Source organism: Mustela putorius, unplaced genomic scaffold (assembly GCF_011764305.1).
Source record: "Mustela putorius furo isolate JIRA1106 unplaced genomic scaffold, ASM1176430v1.1 tig00004033_pilon_pilon_pilon, whole genome shotgun sequence".
Taxonomy (NCBI): domain Eukaryota; kingdom Metazoa; phylum Chordata; class Mammalia; order Carnivora; family Mustelidae; genus Mustela; species Mustela putorius.
In genome coordinates, this window is record NW_025422169.1 from 2,231,496 (window position 1) to 2,254,105 (window position 22,610).

The following is a 22,610-nucleotide window of genomic DNA, read 5'->3' on the forward strand; positions in this document are numbered from 1 at the left end:
TTGAACTCCCTGGTCTTAAGGTGAAAGAACAGGGAATCAACTCTGTTCGCAAAGAAAGGAGGTGGCAGATCCCAAGACACGGGGGCTACACGAGAAAATCGCCCAGATTTAATACGGCAGCAGATGAAGAGTTCCTTCAGGGCTTCAGAAGTGGCGGGAAACCGACATTCCCAGGGCAGAGCATGAATCAGGAGCCAGTAAGATCTCCGTCTGCATCTCAGTTCAGTCTCTAACTCCTTTATTTCAACATTTAGCTTTAGGTTTAAAATATTTGCTAAGAAAGCAGAGAGGCGATTTAACAGAGATTTTAAAATGTGCGCCATGGGTTACACGTTCTGTCAACAGAGTAAAAGGAAACTTATACATAAGTTACAAAAACGGTGATTTCGTGTGTCGCAAACATGCCAACAAACCCTCCACTGCGGTGATATTCAATTCGACAGTAGAAAAGCAGCACAGAGATGAACTCAGGCACCAGCCCAGCTCCTTGACCTCTTGCAGAGAGAAGCGCCGGGAATCCATCATCCGCAGTCCGCCCGGGATCTCTGCGAGGGAATGGTCCCCCTCGCCCCTGCAAGGAGACGTGGCTGCTCGGGGCCCCGCAGGACAGGGGCTACAGCTCACGAGGGGACACAGAAGGGGGCCCAGAAGTTACTCCCCGCTCCCCGGGCTGCAGACAGCGCTCCAAAGATGCCCAGCTTCCCAAAGGAATAAATGTTTGCATTATCTCCTAGTGAATAACTTCCCATTTGGGTTTTGTTTTTAAATTAGCGGGAGCTACCAGATTCTCTAAGAGCCTGCCCCCCACCCCCCGCTTTGATAACGATGTTATTTGGCTGTTTGAAGATATCTGCGCTTAATTTTTACACTAGTATTCCAACAGACTGCATGGGAGGCGGTGATCACTAACACAGAACACGACAGGCGCTGACAATTGGCGGGTGGCTCTCAGGACCCCGTCTGTTTGGCCGAGGTCCCTGGCATGCACGGCGGGCGCTCAAACATTTGCTTCCCCAAAGCCCGGGCTGCGGGAGGCGAGAGGGAAGAGACAGATGCTGCTGAACCCTTAGAAGCTAGTTAATAAATATCATCAAAAAACAAAATGGAAAAGAAGCCCTCCGGAGCACAGACCACCTTAGGTCAACTGAAGGTCATCTAGTTTATTCAACCAAAAAATCGAGAAAGAAGGAAAATAAGAAAACAGAAAGTAGTTCTTAACACTAGCAGTAAATAAATTTGTACAACCGTTCAGTCTGTATAATAGGATGAAATAAATCTACATCTCTTCTTATTTTGGTGCTTTGAATTATAGATACAAACAACAATTACAGGGACTTGTTCACAAAGCGGGGAGGCCTGAGCAAGGCTCTCGGACCCCCTCGATGCCAATGCGTGCGTGCGTGAGTGGCCACACTGACTGCCCAGAACCGACAGAATTTTCCAGACAGAGGCCCACCGCTTTGAACAAATGATTTGCCTACGACTTTTTTCTTTTTTTCTTGCTTTTTTTTTTTTTTTCCTTTTAATCCATCCAAGGACCACGACCAGTGCAAGGAATCGACACTGGCGGTTCGTCCATGAGAGGAGCAGACCTAGTTTCTTCTTAATTTCCACACTTTATCTCCCCCGTGTTCCTTAAAATTCTTGGCGTCTTTCATGCCTTTCTTACAGCTACCCAGATGCGATAACGTCTTCGTCTAATGTACAGTATTTTCTCACAATATAAGTTATATGCAATGTTCGGCGTGGTTTATTTTCTTTCTTTTCTTTTTTTTTCTTTTTTTTTTTTTTCACAGCACTAGAGAGACCCTGATAAATAGGGAACATGAGTCTGAATGGCTTATTCACAAATGGGATCCAGATTCGGTGATCAAGAACACAGCACAGTGAGCTAGCTCTTCTGCGAAAGTGGCAACCGCCGTTTCGCTTTCTGCCTTCAGAAACATAGATCCGTGGGACTTCGGCTTCATGATACTGCTCCTGCAAAAATGCACGTGGGAGGGGCTGGAGGGACTCTCGCTGGGAGGCCTGGAAGCGTCAAGCAGGGGCTCTAACCCATGGCGGTGACCATACTGGAAGGGTGGTGAGGTCCGAAGGAGAGGCTGGACGGGGGGTGCATCGGCGTCGGAGTGGTCAGCATGTGGCTGGAGTGGCTGAAGGGGGAGATGTGGCTGAGAGAGGACATATGTCTGGAGAGGGCGGCCGGGTTGAACGAGCTGCCCTTGGGGAAGTCCTCCAGCGTGTCGTGCACCTTTTTGCACTTTTTGGATTTGCTAGACATTTTTCGGTTCCGGGTCTGGATACCTTCCTTCTTCATGGTCAGGGGTCTGTTAATCTAAACAAAGATCAATTTTTTTTTTTTTTTTACTTTTTTGGCCAGCTCCGAAAGGGCACAGGCTTTTACCCCCTCAGCACGGCTGCTCTGACAGGCTCACACTGGGGATCTGTTTTCAGAAGCCCCTTCCTCCCCGCCCCCACCCCTTCCTGTCTCCTTCCCGGGGACCCTGTGGCCTGCAGGTTCTGCAGCCCAGTTGCGATTGCTCTCAGTCGCAGCTGCCGAGAGATCACCAGTGAGGTGTTCCAACACAGAGGGTGTTAATAATGTCCAGCTACGTCAGTCACTTTGGGGAAGATGTGCCTCAGGAAACTCTGCGTTCCCAAGGACCATATGCTAGAGACCCACCCCATACGACCGCATTTCTCCAGTAACTAAGATGTCATAACTGGTCTGATTCCATTAGAATCTCCTTCGAATATTTCCTGAGAATGGAGGCAAGGAAGGAGTCTTTAAGAGGGAGGTAACACTGTGTCCCCTCATTGGAAATCAGGGCTAGGACCAAGGAAACACTGCCAATGCAATCAGCCTCAAGCGTTGAAGTCCCTGGGCCTGGAGAGACTAGGGCTCCGTCCTTCTCCAAAGTATCGGCCTTCTGCCCGGGCTTTCTCGCAGTAATGGGTGCTGTGAAAATCCTCCCCTGGAAAGCATATATTCTAGGGCCGTGTTTTAATGCAGTGTGTCTCTGCAGAAGGTGGTCCCTCGCCCCCGTCACAGCAACCGAGCAATGACTGAAAGTTGCGATCTCTGCCTAGTTCTGACTCTGCACCCCTAACCAGCCAAAAGGCCCACTGACCCGTCGCCGAGTACTTGCTAAGCACTCAGAGGTACACAGAATGGAGCTAGTACGACAGCACCCTCATCCTGAAAACCAGAGAGCAGGAGGGAGCTCAGGAAACAGACAAGCAAGGGCCTGACTCTGAACGTCTTGAACTAGTCTTCCGCACCCGGGACAGCACAGCATCTCTCTCTCTTTTTGAGAAGCCCCTGTCTGTGTTGTTTTTAAACTGCATTTGCTAGGGGTGCGGAGGCTGAGTAGAATCAAGTGGGGGATTTTACAAAGCAAGCCTTGATCACTCCCCACAATGAGTCAGAATGGGAGGCATCCTGATGGCCGACAGCTGCCCCATACGACAAACCACGCATCTGGCCACGCTTCAGGGAAATGTGGCAAACCAGCTCGAGGAGGGAATGTCAGAGTCCCAATCATTCCCGACTCCTTGGGGAAGAGCATCCTCTGCCACCCACATCCTTAAGAGTGGAGGAAGAGAAGTGGCTCTCCTGGCTCCAGGATCTACCTGTCTGCTCCCCAAGACAGAAAAGCACAGCTGAGGAAGACAGAAGCCAGTACCCAAGAGCAAAAGGGCTGCCAACAACACTTCTGGGAACAGCAGACACACGGCTTCCTGGGGTTGGGTTGGGAGAGGTCACCGCAAAGAGGGGTACAGAACCACATGCCAGGGCTGAGACCCAATTCCCTCTTATGCCAGGAAGGTAGAAGGTCTGAAAGGTCACTGCCAAAAGAACATCTCCGGGTTCCTTCTTCAAAGTGACAATCAAGATAAAGAGGCAGCCTGCAAAGGTGATAGGAATCTACTGTCACATCAAATCTTCCCCCAAGATAATGTCTAGACACACAGCTCTTTACACGGAGATCCAGATACACACAGCCAGATATCTGAATATAATATCTAGTTACACAGATAGCAGCGAGAACCCAGATAGCTAGTCTCAACACCACCTAGCTACACTGATCCGGAGATAGGTAGTTATCGAAACACCCAGATAAGAAGAAAGGAACCAACTCATAGCACACACATACAGGTCTCCAGATGGGCACAAGCAAACACGACGCAATGAGAATGTTCATCGAGGATGATCTCCCATAGGTAGATACACCTAAACTGCCTCCTTTTGTGAAGTCTCGGTAAACCAGAGAAGACAGGAAAACTGCTCCTCCTGGGAAGCAGGTCCTTCCCCAGTCGCTGGAGCCCAGCCACCGAGTTAGGAGCAAGTAAAGAACAGGGTAGGAGGGAGCAGTGAAGATCTGATGAGAAATCGACATCCTTCCGAACCATCCTCAGATCAAACAGTCGAGACCGCATCTCATCATGGCTAAGCAGTCTGAGAAATTTAGGGCTGGTGAACTTCCCCGCGTTCCTGTGCTTCTGTGGGAAGCAGAACGAAACGTCTATATGCGGCCAGCTCGTGACTTTGAACTGAACTCTGGGACATGCTGAGATGACAAAGTGTTTACTTTCCCCCGGTCCCTATGGGTCCTCACGCTCCTGCCTGACCTCCTCGGAAGGCCTGGGCTGCTCTGAAGTCAGGCCCGGCTCTTCCACTCCAACAGCACGTCCGCTAGCACGAGCTCGTCGATGCTCTGAGTCATACCGCCTTCAAGTTCAACGGAAGTAAAATAATTTCTGCTCTGTCGGCATCGTGGGACTATCCGAGGCTCGGATGTAATCAAGTAACTTGAAAGTTCTTTGAAAACCTTAAATTACAGCCAAAAACAATCGGGAGAGGCTGCGCCGATGGCTGGGTAGCCCCAAAACGCTGATGGCCCAAGTCTCCCGGACTGTAATCACGGATCGGCTCCTCTCCACTGCAGGGAGCAAGAAATTCCCCAAAGCAAAAATGTAACCCGGGGCTCCCTGCTGATAAACAGGGAGATGCTACAGTCCGAGAATCAAGAGACGGTGACGAGGAAGACCGGTTCCCTTAGGCTGGGCATCACACAGGGACCACGGCAAGAGGGAATGACATGGAAAGCGGAGACAGGAGTGTCACGGGGTCCCTGGACATGGCAGCAACTTAGTCCCAAAGGGCAAAGAAGGAGGAATTTGCTGGGATCACCCTAAAGACGTTCTCTTGAGACTCAAAAAATCTACCCAGAAAAGCCTCCTCCCAATTCCCAGGTATTCCTGGGTGAGCCGAGTTCCTGCCAGAACAGCCCCCAGCAAAGAGCCTCTTTCCCATTCGGCCCCAGACTTGGCCAAAGGCAGATTGGCCAAGGGGCTCTAGCAGAACCTGAGAAAAAACACGAGTGAGAGACAGAGAGAGAGAGAGAGAGAGAGAGGGAGGGAGAAATGGCCATTTTCTTCTTTGGGATGAATTAAACTTCAGGCCTCATTAGGTCAAGACCTGTCGGCTGCAGTTATTTGAGGCAAACAAAAAAACATCCGATCTTTTTTGTTTTGAACGTAAAGATATGACAAAACGCACCCCCCCCCCATGAAAAGATTAGAAACAACACGGCTACGCCCAGGAGACGGGCTGGCGATCATCATTCTGCAAAGATGACGCAAAAAGGACCCAAGAGTTTCTCCTCCCTGATACGAGAACCCCATTTGGCTGCTCCCCTCTGGTCTCAGCTGGTGAGGACAGAGACATTGGAGGACATCTGCCAGACATTTCATTTCCCATCTTTTATCCCGAGAGACCATTTCACTTTCTCAGGTCAGGTCAGGTGAGACTGCTCCCCTCGGCGACAGACCTGCCCCATCTCAGCACGGCGTGGGCCGCACACACCATTGCACTCAATTCTCTCCACATCTCACCTCCCCTCCCCTGCCTGCTCTCATTCCCTCTTTTGCAAAAAAATTTCCAACTGCAGGGAAACATGGAACTATAAGGGTTTCCCAAAGGGAAGACTGGAAAGCCCCCGCGAGGCCTCCCCCGAGGCGCTGGACCGCCGCATCACGGCATTGTCCACACCGACCTGGGGCGCAGGGTCATCCTCGGCCCCACACTGTCCCGTCTCGGCACCGCCACGGGGGACAGGGTAGGTCCCCTCGGATGCTGCTGCTCTGAGACCTGTCATCTAGCCTAAGGGAGCACGATCCAATGGAGAAGGGGACCTAGAGCCGGGGACCCCGTCTCACAGGCACCCCCAGAAAGGAAGCAGGTCCGGTCTGGGACACTTACATTGTGAAGCTTGTAGTAGAGCCCACACGCATTACAGACGGGGTCTCCGTTGGCATTTCTTCTCCAGAGCGTCGTGGTGGTGGTTTGACAGTTCGCACAGGACGTACCTGCCCTTCTTGCTGCCGACTGGGAGTCGGGGGGGAGAGAGAGAGCGAGAGGGGGTCAAAATCAAAACAATTGAGAAATGGGTATTTCAGAACCACAGAGACACACTTACAAAAAGAAAAAGAAAAAAATCCGCATTGAAATCAAAACTAGCAAGCGGCCCACATGAAAGTAATCAAGATTCCCAAAAGCTGCCTCAAGAAGAAACAGGCAGCCGATTCCCTAGCATAGGAGTATGTCACTCGGTCGTCAAGGGGCCGGAATTTCGCCTGCCACTTGATGGGGCAGAATCGGGAGGCTCAGAGAGCCAACGCCACCGCCCTGAGCGAATGGTCCCCCAAGCCCCGGCCAGCAGACTTGGCTGGATGTTTAACTTGAACGGGTCGCAACTCTGAATTACCCCCGGTAGCCGGCTCTCGGTACCCCTGGGCACCAGACTCCCAGGAGGCCTTTTGCAAGGGCAACTGCCAAGAACATCAAGGCTCAACGAGGCCGCTGGCCGTCAGGACACACTGACAGCAGAGGGAGAGCAAACCCAAACCCCCAGAGCATTCGACCCGCTCCCACATAACAAAATGCTGGATTCACAAAAGATCAGGGAGCCCGCCTGGTGGGAGAGTGTCCGAACCTATGTGCATAAGTGGGGCGGGGGTGGGGGGAATCGTGCGCCACAGGACAGGCCACTTAGGAAGCACCAAGCAGGACATCCCTCGTGAGCTAGACTCCCAGGAAATCTGCCGCAGCCCTAAACTAAGGGCCCAGCCCTTACAGGCTTGGTACATCCTGGTGAACGCCACCCTCCTCCTTGGGTGGCGTTCAGGTCATGAGCCCAGCTGAAAAGCAGGGAGAATTCTGCTAATCAACAGGAACCCGCCCCTCCCCCGCTCCCGCTCTCATCTCATTTCACCTTCGTGAAATTAGGTATTTCCTATTTGCCTTTCGCAGAGCCCGAGAGTTGGTAGGTCAGATGTCAGGCTCAGCTTGAATTCTAATTATTTGATTGTGTCACTGACTTCATTTCCTTTAAGAGGGAGATTTTTCTTTCACTTTTTGATGCACTTCAACTTACGAGCGTGCTGTTCTCTCTGTCCACGCTTTAAGGGCGAGAAAAAGGTAAATTCAAGCACTTTCCGGAGAAAATGAAGTTGGGTCCCTTTTAACCTATACCTCTATGAACACCTCCCCTCTCTCCCCAACCTGTAAAGACCATTTTTACTGCTCAAGACGAATTCCCCGACTCTGGGCTCAGATATTATTATCAAAGGTGAGAGGAGAAGCCAGAAGTCAGCTACGTGTGATCTAGAAAATTCCACCATGTTTATACAAGTCTGAGATCAAACTAGAGGGACCGTCGTATGCTTTGCTGTCAATATTTCATCAAGCCAAAAAAGTTAGGCCAGAATCAGTGCTTGAAGATTCCGACAACGATGTTATCGTATCATTATTATTACCTTCCTGCACTTTTCTCTTGAAAACAGATACTGAGATAGAGTCCGTTAATATCTACGTGGCCCATGGATTTCCCAGCTCAGCAACTTCAAACACAGGCTACAAGCGCATAATGCCAGCCGGTAAAAGTCAAGCTCCAAGAAAGGGGGTCCCCGGTGCAGCCCTTCTCAGTATATTGACAGTAACGTAAATACGGGCGGCCTCAGAGTACGTCTCCGGTCCACAGACTCGATGCAAATTGACACAACCTCTCCAAGCCACACTGTCTGTCTCACGAGCAGGAGACAGAGCACATTCATAAAGCAAGCTCGACACGGCTAGCTGTTGGGCAGATGGAAACCCGGGCAAGACTCGGAAAAAAATATTCTAGGGATCTCCTCTCCGGTCATGTCTTCGGTTTCCTGGGTGAGCTTCTTGAGGGTAGACAGGCATCTTCTGGAGGGGCGGGCTACATTGTGGGCTGGGTGGTCTGCAGCAAAGGAGCCAATGGGCCCAGGCAAAATAGCCAGGCGGGAGGCAGGGGTGGCCGGAAGGAAAAGGAAATACAGAGAAGAAACCAAGAAAGTTCCAGGTACTCAGAAAGCAAACATATCTAAGGGCTAAATATAGTAATAATAATAATAGTAATAGCAGTAATAGTAATAGTAATAATAAACAACTATCCTGAATATGTTTTCAGCAGCTCTCTGGAGCCTATGAATTCTATGGAACTCAAAATATAAAACCGCCCAGGATGGATGAGTAAGAAAGAAAAGACAGCTGAAAATGTGATAGCCAATGAACTCCAGAATTCAAAGCAATATTACTCAGAGTTTTTGAGATTTCTTATGAAAGGTAGATGAAGACAGACTTACGTAAAATGCAAGTCGAGCCCTCCTATGCAGTCTGCCCAGACAGAAGAAACCCCAAGAAAATGTCAAATACACACTTGCTCATCAACCAGCCCATTGTCTGAGGCTTTACACCCTCTTTTCTCTCTTTCTCTTTTTTTTTACCTTAAAAAAAAAAGTCCAATTATAAGGATGGTACCAAGACATATTTTAACAAGAAAGTTTTTGTTGTCAGTTCTGTTTCTTTGCCTCTTTCTTTCTTTCTTATTTACTTATTATTATTATTATTATTTTTTTTTTTACGAAGGCCAGGTTTGAGTGATTCAGAACATTCTTTTGTGGTGCGATCATATTCATTCTAGGCTAACACCTCCAGCCATTTTTTTCTTTTCTTTTTTTTTTTTTTTTCAAACACTTGTTCTGATATGTTCAAACATCTTGATGTTTAGGTTGGGGAAGCTGAGCTGTTGTTTATGAGTTATCTCCAGTGCTCAGATATCCGGCAGCTTTTTCCTAGGAAGTTAGCTTTGCACATGAGAGAAAGGAAAAAAAAAATACCCAAGTGCAGGGGGACCAGCGGGGAAGGTTGAGAGCGCTGGAAGGTTGGGCAAAGATCAGAAGGAATCAAGCCGGGGAGACCGAGGATTGCCAGAAACTCAAGTCACGTGGGCACTTCCATCCCTAGAAAGTTTTTCCTTCTTCTGAAAAGGATGTGAAAGGTGTTGAGTTGCACGCAAATCTGATGAAGATGACAAATAATTCTTTAAAAGGAATCCAGAGGATTTGTTTCGGGGGGGGGGGGGGGGGGGGGCCCTTCCCCCCTCCCAATCTGATGGATGCAGCTTTATCCACTAATCTGCATGGGGAAATTCCCCTGCTCTCTTCTCTACTTGGTGAATGTCATCAGCACAAAAAGCATTTTGATCTCTTAACTGTGGTTAGGGTTATCTTTTGCCAAAAGCCTGCTTTTGTTTGCCTGTTACACACACTTGCTTTCCAGTCCGAGCCTGAGGTTCCAAAGACAAGCTCACAAATGGACTTCTCCTTCTAGTCTTCCTTAGAAATTGCTCAAGTACTCCTAGGGGTCAAGACGTTTGAGAAAGAAAGTAGGGGATAAAAACCATCCCCCTCCCCCTAGTGACTCGAGGGACAAATAGGACCAAGCGGCACATGAGACCAAGAGGCAAGACAGGAATCCCACAGTTCTCCCCAAAGGCGTGAGCGGTGGAAAATCCTCAATCCTTAAGACCAGGAAAGAAGAAAAACTCAATTAGACTCAGTGGCTGCTGCTAGTGAACCTCAGCTAATTGGCCCCATCAATCTTAAAGCATGGGCACACGAGACCCCTCCGTGGCATTGAACCTTGCTCACTTCCTCGGGGGGGCCTGCCGCGGAGGGATGTGTTCTAGATGGTTCTTGGTACCTGCATCTGCACACAACATTTCTCCGATTATCAATGAATCTGAACTCACTTTCTCCGGTCCGCTCTCTATTTGCAAACACATTAGAGATTCGATAACCAAAAAGCCAGCACCCTTAAAAATTTGTCAAGTGACTTAGGATATGTGAAGGGGAAAAAGAGAGAGTGAGCTTTTCTGTAGCTCCAATTTGAGAAAAGAAACGGGGGAGGGGGTGCGGGGGGGGGGAAGGGATCCCAAGCAAGCGGACACGATTTTGAGCTGTCCTGCCAATTTCCTGCAGAACGCTGTCCTTCCTGAAGAGAGGAAATTAAAAACACACAATGGTTCGTGTTGGATCCGTGTTTCTGGAGAACTCACCAGCCTTCGCTTGGGCTTGATAAGGGGTCGGTTCTGTCCGTTCATTTTGTGGTAGAGCCCGCAGGCGTTGCACAGGTAATGCCCGGTGCCATCCCGCCGCCACAGGGGGGTGGAGGTGGCCCCACAGTTCACGCACTCCCTGCCTTCTGGAAACAAGACCACACAGCAGTCACTTGGGGGAGAACACTGACGGCACTCAGAAGGAAGGAATGAGAGTAAAACTGGGACCTTCCCCCCTACTGGGGAACTTTCCCACCCCCCCATGCCCCCCACTTCCCTTAAGGTGGTGCTCAAGTGCCCCAGGGAAGAGCCACCCTCTGGCCCTGTCATAGCTTAACCATCCCCCCCCCCCCAAGTCCAGCTCCCGCCCCAAAGAAGTAGCTCATGAATAAACAGCAGCACAACCTTGCTCGGGGCCAGCCTGACTTGATGGGGAAGAAAGAAGGCAGATTGCAACTTGAAATAGTTCCCTGAGAAAAGGCTGAGCCCTGGACTGCGGCAGAGCAAAACATTCCCCTTCGGGACCCTCAAGGGAAAAACGAAGGTGTCCCCATCACCACCGTGGGGTCTGTCTATGGAGATGGATTAAATCCTGCCGATCAGGATGGGGAGAGAGGAAAGAGGAATGAATGCACGGCTGGACAGACCAACAGATAACAAATCGATGAACAGACTGGTCAATGGGCTGATTGATCTGAAGACCCCAGGTTTTAGATCGGACTTCCAATAAAACCGGAAATGTCCCTGGCTGGCAAATAAAGATGAAGACCCGGGCGGGGCCCCAGTCATCCCCCCACCACATTTTCTTTCCCTCTAGAAAAGGCCAAGGTCTTCTACGACTGGCCAGCCACTGTGACAGACACTGAAGGCAAAGTAGGACCCCAGCAGGACCAAGCCCAGAGGTGTTGGAGGGAAATACCCTTGGAGATGTTGGCGGGAAGGAAGAACAGGCCAATTAAAAGGGGGGGGGGGCGACCTCTCAAGTCAGCCGGCTCATTAACCAAGGCTTTCCTGCAGTTGCTCTTTTTCCAAAAAAACAAACAAACAAAATAAACAAAAAACCGGCCAGGCCGGTTCACTCCGGGGGCAGGAGAATGACCCAGACCCAACTCTGGGGGGGAAAAGCTCCTGGAGAGAATCCCTCAAAATACCATTTTAGCACCGCGGGGGGGGATTTCGGCTCATTAATTTCTTTCCAACTTCTGCGGGAGAAGGGAAGGGGGCACAGTTTCTGGGAGAACCTGCCCAGCTCTTGGGGGGCCTTCCCCTCCTGGCGGGCCTGTACGGGCATCTCTGCCAACCCAGCCAGACTGGGAGGAGCTCCCTCCCCTGCCCCCCCCCACCCCTGCTCCCCACTCACCCCAGACCCTTGCAGAGCCAGGAGCTCCCAAGAGGAGGAGTCGGGGAGAGGGTTTCACTTTCTCTGGGGGTGCTAGCTGGGAGGTTTGGGAGGCTGGTAGGGGACAAAGATGAGCCCCTAAGGGTTGTTTCGTTTTATGAGATTCATCAGCTAATTCTAAACTACCCAGAAGACAGAATGGAGGAAGAGAACGGGCGGCTGTTTGGGAATCAGGAGGACTCCCTACCGCGGGAGCACAAGGCTGGTGTGGGGACCTGTCTGGTCTTTGGAAATCCTAGGCCAAGTATAAAGGGTGTGGGGGTTCACGCCTATAAGCTTGGGTTTTTTTGTTTTTCTCCTCCAGGGACAGGCTCTGGGGAAGGAAAGATGTTTAGAAATGGAGGACTTTGTCTGACGTTGGAGTTCATAATGGTGCTGACTAGTTTTTGTCCAGTTTCCTTTTAAAAATTAAAAAATAAAAGATTGTAAAGAGTTGTATCTAAGTATATAGATATACGTATTTTTTCTCCACCAATTCTAGAAAGCTGTTCAACCCAGGGTCTACAGAGAGCCTCCCAGAGCCACTGAGCCACTGGCACTCTCCCCACACTCGGTGCTGCTGAGCCCGGTACCACGTTCCGGTTTGGGTACCCAGCAGGATCTAACTGTCCTTGAAAAGGCTTGGGACCGTATGACATCGCTGCTGCAGTCGGAAGCCAACCGCCTGGGTGGCGGGCCGAGGGGGAGGCAGAGAGGAAGGAGGAAAAAGCAAGTGGGCGAGAAGGTGCCTCCCGCAGCCTAGCCGAGGGGGGCGGGCAGGCTCCCCTCCCCCGCAGTCCCAGTGCCCCACACAGGCACCGGGTCAGCCCCTTCTGGGGGCAGTGACACCGGCCCCCTCCCCATCAGGGAGGGCTGGGGCGAGGTTTCGCTGGCCCCCTCCTCCCTCTCTTCCCCTCCCCTCCCGGAGCCCCCGCTCCGGGTGGAGTCCCCGCTGCGGCCAGCCCGCAGCCCTGCTCCTAGGCACCGGGGGGCTGGGGGATCTCCCGGCCTGACGCGATTAGTCTGATTTCCTCTCCTTTGTCAGCCAGTGAGGAGGATGACAGCTTCCTTTTCAGGGGGACCTTCAAGACTAGACTAGCAACGGTTGCCTCTTCAGCCAGGCTCCGCACACTAGAACAATTTTCTGTCTTGATTCACTCCGCAAGTTTGCGATTGCCTCGTCTGGCTTTTTCTTTTTTTCTTTCTTTCTTTCTTTCTTTTTTTTTTTTTTTTTTTCTTGTCTCATTGTTGCCTCTAGTCTGTGACTTCAGCAAACAACCAATTTTCCTAATGGAGGCCCTGACTCTCCTGGTTTCTTTCCCTCTCCTCACTCACTGCCTGGTGTGAGCTGCTCAGACAGACACCTCTCTCTCTTAGGGGACGAGAACCACAGAGCTGCGAGGCCTCTTGACATTCGACAGCCATTTTCAAACACACCCCCAACCCCCTGGCCTCCAGCTGAAATTCTGAGACCTGGGCTGGCTTGGAAGGAGTAGGAGCTGGACCCGAGTCTGCGAAGAGGAAGGTGGGGGAGATGCCCACAGTCAGGGGAGGCTTGGGGGGGGCCCTTCGCTAGAAGCCTTTGTCTTTTGTTTGCAGAGGGAGACCCAGCACTGACAGCCCTGGCGTTAGAAAAGCACGAGGTACCCTAACCACTGCTTCAACCGTTCCTCTAAAATGCAACAACCCTCTCTTCTCCTGTCTCCACCTTCGGCAAATGCATTTGCACAGAGTTCAAAAAAAAAAAAAAAAAGCAACCACTAAACCCCAGAGAACTCCCTGAAGAACTGCTGCCATTTCCACCCTCTCTACCTAGAAAGGTCTAGAAACCCTCCTCCCCACTCCCACACTCCCAAAAGTCCCAGCTCCCTGGCTGCCCAGGTGTGCAGCCTTGGGGTTTCTGACTGTGAGAAAGGAATAAAAAGGAGGAAGTAAAAAGCCATATTGCAATGTCTTCTCTCCTCTCCCCACCAACCAAGATAATAATAATAATATATAAAAAGTTAAAAAAAAAAAAAAAAGTACAATAGACCCAAAGGTGTTCCTGGTTCCGGTTTGGGGTAACTGCAGCTCTTCCTCTCACCCGCCCCAAATGTTCAGGGGCTTGAGGAAAGAGTGAAAGTTCAGAAAAGACCTGCCTAAGGCCAAAGGTGTGCCCCCAGTGGGGAGAGAAACCAGAGGCTCTGGAAAAGTTGTTCTGTCCCCTCCCCCACTCAAACCACCACCCCAGCCTCAAATACCACGATCTTCCCCCCCACCCCCAAAAAAACTTTGTGCTACCAGAAAAGAGAAATTGAAAAAAAAAAAAAAAAAAGAAATCCCATCGCTAGCTCGAAATGCATCGGTTTGCTGAAGAGAGCAGTCCTATCAGTCCTCAAGCTCTGATCTAACCCCGGCTTTTCTGAGTCAAGGTGAACCCCACTTCTCGGGAACCCTCCACTCCAGGCCCCAGCCCCAGCCCCCGGCGAGGCAGCCGGGCCACTTTCCTCTGCCTGTGGTCCCTTCCTCTTGCTTTCTCTTTGACTCCCCCAGCGAGCCTACCTCCCTCTCCCTCTGCGGACTTTCATGTACTGAACATGCAGGTCTGAGTTCTTCTGTCAGCCTAACCGCATCCGGACTCTATTAAAGTTCCTGGCGCGGGATAAACAATGCAACTGTCGCGTGCGGCAGTCTGAAAATAATTGGATTAGCTCAAACATATCAACTAAATAGAGACAGTCCTGCCCAGGCAGTCGGAGTGAATGTCACCCTGGAAAAAAACCCTGAAAACTGATCTCATGGTCACTGGGCTCCCAGAGCCCTTCCTCGGAAGTTTTTCAAACCCGGGTTTTTGCAAGCCCGGTTTCAAGACTGCTCGTTCCACCCAGAAAAGACAAGTGATTTTCACCACTTCTTTGTCTATAGGATCTCTATAGAGGGCAGAGGTGAGACGCTGGAATGAGCCAGGACAGACAGACCCACCCTGAAATGGACCCACCCAAGGAGACAGAACAATCTTTGAAAAATAATCTTTTAAACTATAGCTAAACCTCATCTGAGAGAAGAATCCCAAGGTCTCCCGACGACTTTGGTTAGAAGCAACACTGGCAATGGATTATTTTCTTTTGAAAGCCAAAATATTTTGTGTGGGTTTGGTGTTGCCTCCTTTTTTTTTTTTTTTTTTTTTTTAAAGCATGTGTCTACAGCCAGAGATTCAAGACGCCCCCCGCTCTTTTAGACAGGGGGTGCTTTTCTGAGAAAGGGTGGGCAGAGGAAGCGGAGACCCACACCTAGGGAACGTCGTCCTGTTCTTCCTACCTCCTCTGGCTTCCGATCAGTCGAGGAAGAGGTCCTGAGACGCCTTCCTGCCCTGGGCCTGTGCTGCCACCACAGGTGACTGGCCCCCTGGACTTTTGATTTTCATTCCAGTTTTCCCTGGACACAGCTCTCCTCTCTTAGGGTGACAGCCCCCTCTTCCATGCAAAGAATACGTGTGCTGCTTTTGCCAGGGTCCTGCTTTCCACACACCCCCCCAAATATACACATGCTTTATTTACCCATGTCTGTGTAAAGGGCTGTCCCTCTGTTGCCTGCATGACCCCCATGGAGCTGAGCCCAGAAGAACAGGCAGCGGGCCACAGAGGCCAGGGGGGGTCAAAGGGGGGACCTGTTTGTTTAGGTTTGAGGAGGTTTCGTTTTAGCATTAAACACTAAAGATTTATTCCCTGGGCTTTCCATTGGGTCTTGGAAACTGACTAAAGGTTACTGGCAGAACCCAAAGGTCCCCAGGCAGGCAGGACAGGGTATTTGTTTTTGTTTGTCTTTTTCCTTCCCCAGCTCATGGAAGGGGGGGGGGCGGTAAATTAGATCCCACTTCCCCTCGGCTCTGAGGACTGGAATGAGATAGGACACACCTCATTCTTTCCCCCTGCTGGAAGAAAGGGAAGAAACCAAATCTCGGAAGGGTCTGGAACACCAGCCAGCTCCCCTGAGGGGCCAGCCTTGGGCTGCCTCCTCCCTGCCCTGGATTTAGGAGAAGGGAGAGGTGGGAAGAGACTGAAAAGCTTTGCTCCGGGGTTGGGGGGGCTTGGGGGTGGTGGTGGAGAAGGGAGTGGGGGTGGCGGTGGAGAAGGCTCCTACCTGTGCTGGATCTCGCCTTGGGCCTCGACTTGCATCCGAAGCCGGTGGGGGAGCCCCCCAGCAGGCTGCTGGGCGGGAAGAGTCCGGAGCTGTATTCGGGGACGTAGGGCGGGTACGTGGTGATGGGGTGATGCGCCGTCGAGGCCGCCCCTCCCAGGGTGGTCATGCTGCCCCGCGAGTGCGTGGACTCGAGCTTCATGCTGTCGGGCAGCGGCACCTGGTACTTGATGCACTCTTTCTCGTCCTGCCGGGCCGAGCCGGCCGAGCCCGGGGTGGACAGGGACGGGTCCGGGGAGACGTCCTTCGGCGGGGTGGGCGGGAAGGTGAAGAGGTGCGGGCTGGAGTGGCCCGCCGACAGCGAGGACGACGAGGCCGGCGGGTAGACGGACAGCGGCCCCGGAGAGCCGTGGTGGATGGACGTCTTGGAGAAGGGGCTGAGGTTCCAGGGCGAAGCGGTGTGGTGGCTGCCCAGAGCCTTGCCGCCATCCAGCCAGGGCAGGGATCCGTGCAGCAGGGGCGGGCGGCACACCTGGCTCCCTGCGCGGGAAGGGGGTTGGGGTGGGGGGGAGACAGGACAGAGAAATGCCCGTGAGAGCCGCTTCGGAGACCCTCAGACACACTTGGGGGTCCTCCCCCTGCCTGGCCAGACCCAAACACATCTTGGACCCCAGAGCAGGCCCACTACTTCCCCCAAGCTGGCCAGAACACCTTGGCCAGCAAGCTCTTTACACCCGTGTCTCCTACACGAAGGTCCCATCAAATCCAGCAGAATTGGGGGCCTGTGTCTGACATCCAAGAGATGCTTGGAGGGAGTGGAGAGAGCCCCTGGGCATATCTGGTCTCTCTAGATACCCTTTCTAAGTGGCATCCCTGAGGTCCCTCTCTGGAACTTGACTTGATTTATTGGTTTCCTTCGATGGCCCAGAGTCCCCCTCCCCAGACCTGATCCCAGCCAGGCCGGGAATCCTGAGGCCTGATGGGCGAGCCTGGCCAAACCACCGCTCCACACCGGGAGAAGACGGGGACCCGGAGAGAGGCCCCACTCCCAAGGCCCAGGGCAGGAAGGAAGGAGAGTGCTCGCAGGGAAGGGAGCATTTGGGGGTTACTTTCCAGTAACCCTACTTCAGCGCCTGCTCCTAACGCGCAAGGCCCGAACTGGGATTTTCGAGGACCTTTTAATCACCCAGACTGTTGGAGGAAGTTTCCAGCGCTGGACCCTGCCTTTTTCACCCTCCCAAATCCTACAGAAGGAAAATAAAGTAAACCCCAAATCTGCCCTCAAAGTTGGGATGCCACCAGTGCCACTGGAGAATTTTCACCTGAGCCCCTACGACACAAAATCCCTGTTGACATGTATCTTTCACTTCCCAGAGCATTCAGAAGACACAGTTTTCGGATGGCCATGACTCAGGCACGTCCACTCACCCTGAGAGGGGCCCATGCAGACGTTAAGTGCAAATCCACACACTTCGTGATCTTTTAATCCACTACCTACCTCAGCATCTGACATTCTCTTTAACCATGAAGAACAATACTGAAACTAAAATCTTGAGAGAGGAAGGGGTGGGGAGGGGGAAGGAGAGCTCTCTGAACGCCAAGGGTCAAGATTCAATGTTATGCAGGAAGTAGTATAGTAAATAATATTAAGTCTGCATCTACCGCATTTCCACTTAACTGCTGATCTGCAGAGAAGCAGGGCAAGGAGCCCCCATCCGCAGAAACAATTGTTTAAAACCTGGTGACAGCAGGGCGGTGGACGCCTGCCGCGAGGGGCTCTGTCACGGGCATCGCCAGTGCAGGCTCTAAGTAGGGGGGACCAAGGAAGACCTCAGTCGCCCAGACTAGGAGAGACTCCCATTTTCTCTGCCTGAGACTGTGCCTCTATTTCTTGTTTAGGAACTCACTTACGCTGGAAATCTTAGAGCTTTTTCCCCCCTAACGCACAAGGCTGAGTTCTCAACCTTTTAGAAAGTGGCGAAACTATTCAAAGGTGAAAGAGAAAGGAAAAAAAGAAAAGACAAGACAACTTTTCTTTCTTATGTGGGAATCACTCCCACATAAGAAAGAAACCCCGTTGGATCCTAAATCTTCTTTGGGAGCCTAAGGGGACTGTGGTAGGCCGGAGGAGAGAGTAAGGCAAGGTTTTGGGGGAGCAGGGAATGCGGCAACCTAAAAGCCAAGACGCAGGAAAATTCTGTGCAGCCGGGAATCTCCCGTTTAAGACAGTAGCCTCCCCACCGAAACCCCTTCAAGTACCAGAATTCCACTCCTCAGAGCCAAGGGGTGCCAGACCTGCCCAGGAACCAAATGCACTAGCTTCGGGGAAAGGTCAAAAAAAAAAAGAAAAGAAAAGAAAAGAAAAAAACAGGGATGCGGATTAAATTTCTCTCCGGCCTTTCTGAACGTGTGCCCAGAAAAGAAACTGAGGCACGCTGGCAGAAGCCCCCCACCCCACCCCGAGAAAGAACTGCAGGATAACTGGGGGAGCGAAGCCCTTTCCGAAGGACCCAAGCCCGAGCCGGGCTCGGCCCGCGCCGCCTGCGGGCCCACGGAGCCGCAGCCGCAGGAGCAGAGGCTCGGCTCCCGGAGCCCCGGAGCCGGAGGCGCCCGCGCCCCCCCGAACCTGCGGCCGCGCGGGGAGAGAGGGCTGCAGTCGGGCGCCTGCCAGGTGAGCGCCAGGCCCCGGGCACAGCCGCCGCGGAGAGACGCCGGCTGCGACTTTTTGAAAAACACACTCTCGCGGCGACCGAGGCTGCTTCCTCGCCCATTTCCGGGCCCCAATTTTTTTTTTTTTTTTTTTTGAATTGTAGCAGGAACGGCACTTGGGGGCTTTCGCTGGGTCTCCCCACCCCCTCGTCCCTCCCCGCTTCCCCGACCCGGCGGGGAGCGGCGGCAGCTGGGCGGGGGGTCCCGGCGCCCCGGGCGGACTCACCGTGGTGGGTCGGAGGGTACCTCTGCACCGTGGCCCTCACTGAGTTTCCGTAGTAGGTAGGGACGTGGTTGCCTTGACCGTCGATGTTAAAAAGTACATCCACCTCCTCGGGCAGGGGGTACTGCGCCGGGTCCATGTAGGAGTGGCCGAGGCCCGGGTGGTGCGTGTCCGGGTGCTGCCCGTTGAGGACCGCGGGGTGGTGGTGGCTCACCCAGCGCGGCTGGTCCGCCGTCACCTCCATGGCCCCGGCTGCGCTCGCGCCCTCTCGCCAGGCCCGGAACCCGCGCGCGGAGAGGGAGGGCGGTCGGGCTGGAGGGTCGGGGTGGGGGCTCCGAGGCTCTGCAGGTGCTCCTGCCGTCCGAGGGGCGGGGGTCGGTTAACGATTTGTTTTCAGTGGGGGAATGGGAACGCTGGGAAGGAAAAGTAAGCAAAGGAGATTTAAAAAAAAAAAAAAAAATCTGTAAGCAGTAGGTAAGAGAAGAAGGAGAAGAAAAAAGAAATTCCAAAAAATAGGTACGGAAGGATAAAGGGGGACCAAGTCCTAAGACGGGGGAGGGCGAGCGAAGGTGGCTGGAATTCTGCGGGGGAGGCTCTTCTGCACCGGGGCTCCCTCAGCGGCTCCGAGGCTGAGGCTCTCCTCGGGTCACCTGCGAAGGAGAGAGGGGGAAACCTGGATGAGCTCCTGAGGACTTGAGCACCTGAGTTTATGAAGTGGCACCACCTCCCCGCGAGCCGCCCGGCCCCGCGCCCGCGCACCCAGGACACGCGCACACACGCGCACACGCGCACGCCTCCTCCCGAGCGAGGCCAACCGGGACGCGGCCGCCCAGGGAACGACTCCCAAGTCCATCCCCGGCAGCCGGGCGGTCCCTCCCGAGGGCCCTGCACCCGCTGAGCGGTTGCAGCTCGGCCGACAGCTCCCTCTCCCCCCCTACCCCCCCTCCCACTCCGGGGACAGCGATCCCGGGACCTGCCTTCCAGGCCTCCAGCAGCTCTCCAAAGAGGAGGGCTAAGTTGAAAGTGTTTTAAAGCCCTCCCAAATGGAGCAAGGAAAAAAAAAAAAAAAAAAAAATCAAACTTTAAAAAAAAAAAAAAAAAAGTTGCCAGTACCAACCTGGGTAGCGAGGAGCAGAGAGGAGGAGGAGGAGGCGTGCGACCTGGGAGAGCAGAAACTGCTCGGTCAGATTGCGTGGCTCGCTCTGTCGCGCGCGCTCTCCGTCTCTCTCTCTTTTCCTCTCTCTCCCTCTCTCAGTATTTTTTTTTTTTTTTTTTTTTACAGGGAATGCATTCTTTCTGAAAGTATCAAGACGGCGCCAGGCAGCTCAGTGTTCGCAGACAGCTGTGGCGCGACGCAACTTAAGGAGGTTCTAGTGTCATCCGCGCCGAGGGGGAGGAGCCTGGCGCTGGCGAGGAGGGGACAGGATCACCAGCACAAGGAAACTGCAACCCAAACCCGCTCCAGGACCTCACCCCCCTGCACTCCTCCGCCCCTGCTCCCGCCCCTCCGCTGACCGGAAGGGGGGCGCCGCGGAGGGCCGCCCGGGCGGAGGGGCGGCGGGGCGGGTGGGCGAGGCCCGCGGGGTTCGGGGCGGAGGGGGCGGGCAGGAGGGAATTCGCGCTCTGGCCCTTTAAATGGGGCTCCAGTTCGTGCCAATTCATTCCGACCCGGGCGCTGATTCCGCGCCGGGGAGACCGGCCTGCCCCATTCATAAAGTCCGTTTCTACAGGCGGCCTTTCTTTTTCAGACTTTCCACGACCACCAGCACAAGGAAACTGTTTTTAGACTCAGTCCAGGGTCTCGGGGAGGTTATAGATTTGGAGCTATGTGCCTATAAAACTGATCAGAAAAAAAAAAAAAATTTTTTTTTAAAGGCCAAAGTCCTTTTGCGATTTGTCTCTGGAGAGAATTGCCTAAGGGACTGAGGGCTGGGGCCGGAGGGAAGCGTCCGCCGGACTTGGGCGGTCGCTGTCAACGTTTCCCCCAGCCTTTGTGCTCACGAGCCCCTCGGAGGGACGTTCCCGCCGCCGCGGCTGTGCCCTCCGGACCCGGTGTCTGTCATCGGTGCGTGCTTCTCACTCGAGGGGCAGCAGGGAAGGAAGGAAACGAAGTGGGGAGAGAGACGCTCCCCAGCCCCCGGGCAGGGCGGGAGCGGTTGCAAAGAACGCACTCGGGGCTCCTTTCCAGTCACCCAACTTTTCCCTCCACCCCGCGCAGGGCCCTCCTCGCTCCGGCTCCCGGCGTTTCTCCCCGGCCGGGGAACCAGCGCCCGCCACCTACCCCCATCCCCGCCGGCGGGCAGGACGGCGGCGACCTTCCCGGGACTCGCTCGGCCCGGCTCGGCCCGGCAGCCCCGGGCGGAGGGGGCGCGGCTCCAGAAGCCCCGGCGAGAGGGCGGGGCCCGCGGGGCGGGGACGGGAAGGGGCCAATCAGCGGGCGAGGCTGTGGCCGGGCCGCGATTGGCCGGCCCCGCGGGCTCCAACCTCCCCGGCCTCGCTCGGTCCTTTGAGCCACTGCATCCCCTAGCGGCGCCCGGGCTCCTGCAGCCGCCCGTCCCGAAAACGCGGCGGGGGCGAGCAGGGGTCAGGCGGGAAGGGAAAACTCAGGTTCCACCCTCCGCTCACCCCGGGGCAGTGTGTGCAAGGAGCGTGCGGGTTCCCTCTCAGGCCATCCCACGGACGGTACTAAGAGCTGGATTTAGGGTTTCATTGGAATTGAAGCCATCATTCCCTCTTCGCTCCTCTCCCCCATTAAATTCCCTACAGATTCAAAAAGTCGAAATACAAGAGACCGTCCCTAAAAGTAAGTTCTGGAGGATTCCTTTCATGCGCTCAAGGAAAATCATCAATATTCAGCCTAACTTGGTGTATGTGTTGGGGTAGGGGGGGCGAGAGATGTCTTGTTTTAATACACAATCCTTGTAGGAAGATTAGTAAAATTTATTTTAGAGTAGTGGCAACGTGGGTCCTCCCGATCTTGGATCTGGAGCTTCTCCTGAGTCTCCGTCTTCTTAAATCTGATGTTTGTTAGAAATCAGGGTTGAGTTTCTAGATACGGGACAGGAAGAAAATTCCTAAAATTAAACACATGCACGCACTGCTCTCCCCCCACGTTTCTCCTGAGTCCATTTAGTTCCCGTTTATTAGGGCGGCCCAGTAAAGAAGCATCGATTTTTCTTTTCACTCTGACCACTTCTCTCTAGAGCCAGCCAAGCTGCCAGCCTCTCCTGCTGCTCACGGGGCTCTCCAAACCTTTTAATTATTTAGTTTCTGTCTACCATCCACCGGAAACCGCTTCATAAACAAGGACGGACCAGCGCGCACACATTTTTGCTAAAAGTCCCCGAGATTAAGATGAAGGATGCAAGTGGGGGTTGAAGAAAAGAAAAGCAAAGCGCTTTGTGGCGCGTCCGCCCGGGACGAGGCGACGCTAGACCCGGACCCCGGTTCAGAGTCACGCGGGGAATCCCAAACGTGGCTTTCGGGCCCGAGACCTGGAAGCCGGCGAAAAGGAAAAAGGGAGCCGTCCCCGGGAGAAAAAAAGCTGCTGACGCCAGGACCTGAAAATGTTAACTTGCGAGCTTAGGACAATTTTAAAAGACAAAGGGAAAATATTTGTGGGGACGAGGCCTTCCCGGGCGGCGCGGCCCCTCTCCGATAAGGCACAGAACGTGGGGGGCGGGCACTATTCGTTTTAATTAAAAGCACCGAGTCGGGCGGCACAGCGATGGAGAGTCCTCCCCCCACCCCACCCCCT

General features: G+C 53.4%; 1 protein-coding gene across 5 annotated transcripts; it reads right to left on the minus strand.

The window, feature by feature from the left end:
- Window positions 1–211: 211 nt before the first annotated feature.
- On the minus strand, window positions 212–21,224 carry GATA3 (GATA binding protein 3). Of its 5 annotated transcripts, none has more exons than XM_004757960.3 (6): window positions 21,135–21,224; window positions 18,857–19,503; window positions 15,925–16,461; window positions 10,428–10,573; window positions 6,266–6,391; window positions 212–2,335 (listed from the first exon to the last, which is right to left on the minus strand). In XM_004757960.3, exons 2-6 carry the CDS (start codon window positions 19,095–19,097, stop codon window positions 2,051–2,053), a joined length of 1,335 nt encoding a protein of 444 aa, XP_004758017.1. In that variant the 5' UTR covers window positions 19,098–19,503; window positions 21,135–21,224; the 3' UTR covers window positions 212–2,050. The 5 variants fall into 5 exon arrangements, with proteins under 5 accessions (XP_004758017.1, XP_004758018.1, XP_004758015.1 ...); XM_004757961.3 differs by lacking the exon at window positions 21,135–21,224 and adding an exon at window positions 19,971–20,207 and having other exon boundaries at window positions 10,428–10,570; XM_004757958.3 differs by lacking the exon at window positions 21,135–21,224 and adding an exon at window positions 19,971–20,206.
- Window positions 21,225–22,610: the final 1,386 nt, after the last annotated feature.

Bases quoted from the DNA above. Each gene is read 5' to 3' on its own strand.
- GATA3 (XM_004757960.3), bottom strand. From the start codon at position 19,097: ATGGAGGTGACGGCGGACCAGCCGCGCTGGGTGAGCCACCACCACCCC. The intron at 16,462-18,856 runs GTGAGTCCGCCC...CTTCCCGCGCAG, and splicing joins GTACCCTCCGACCCACCACG to GGAGCCAGGTGTGCCGCCCG. The intron at 2,336-6,265 runs GTAAGTGTCCCA...ATCTTTGTTTAG, and splicing joins TCTACTACAAGCTTCACAAT to ATTAACAGACCCCTGACCAT.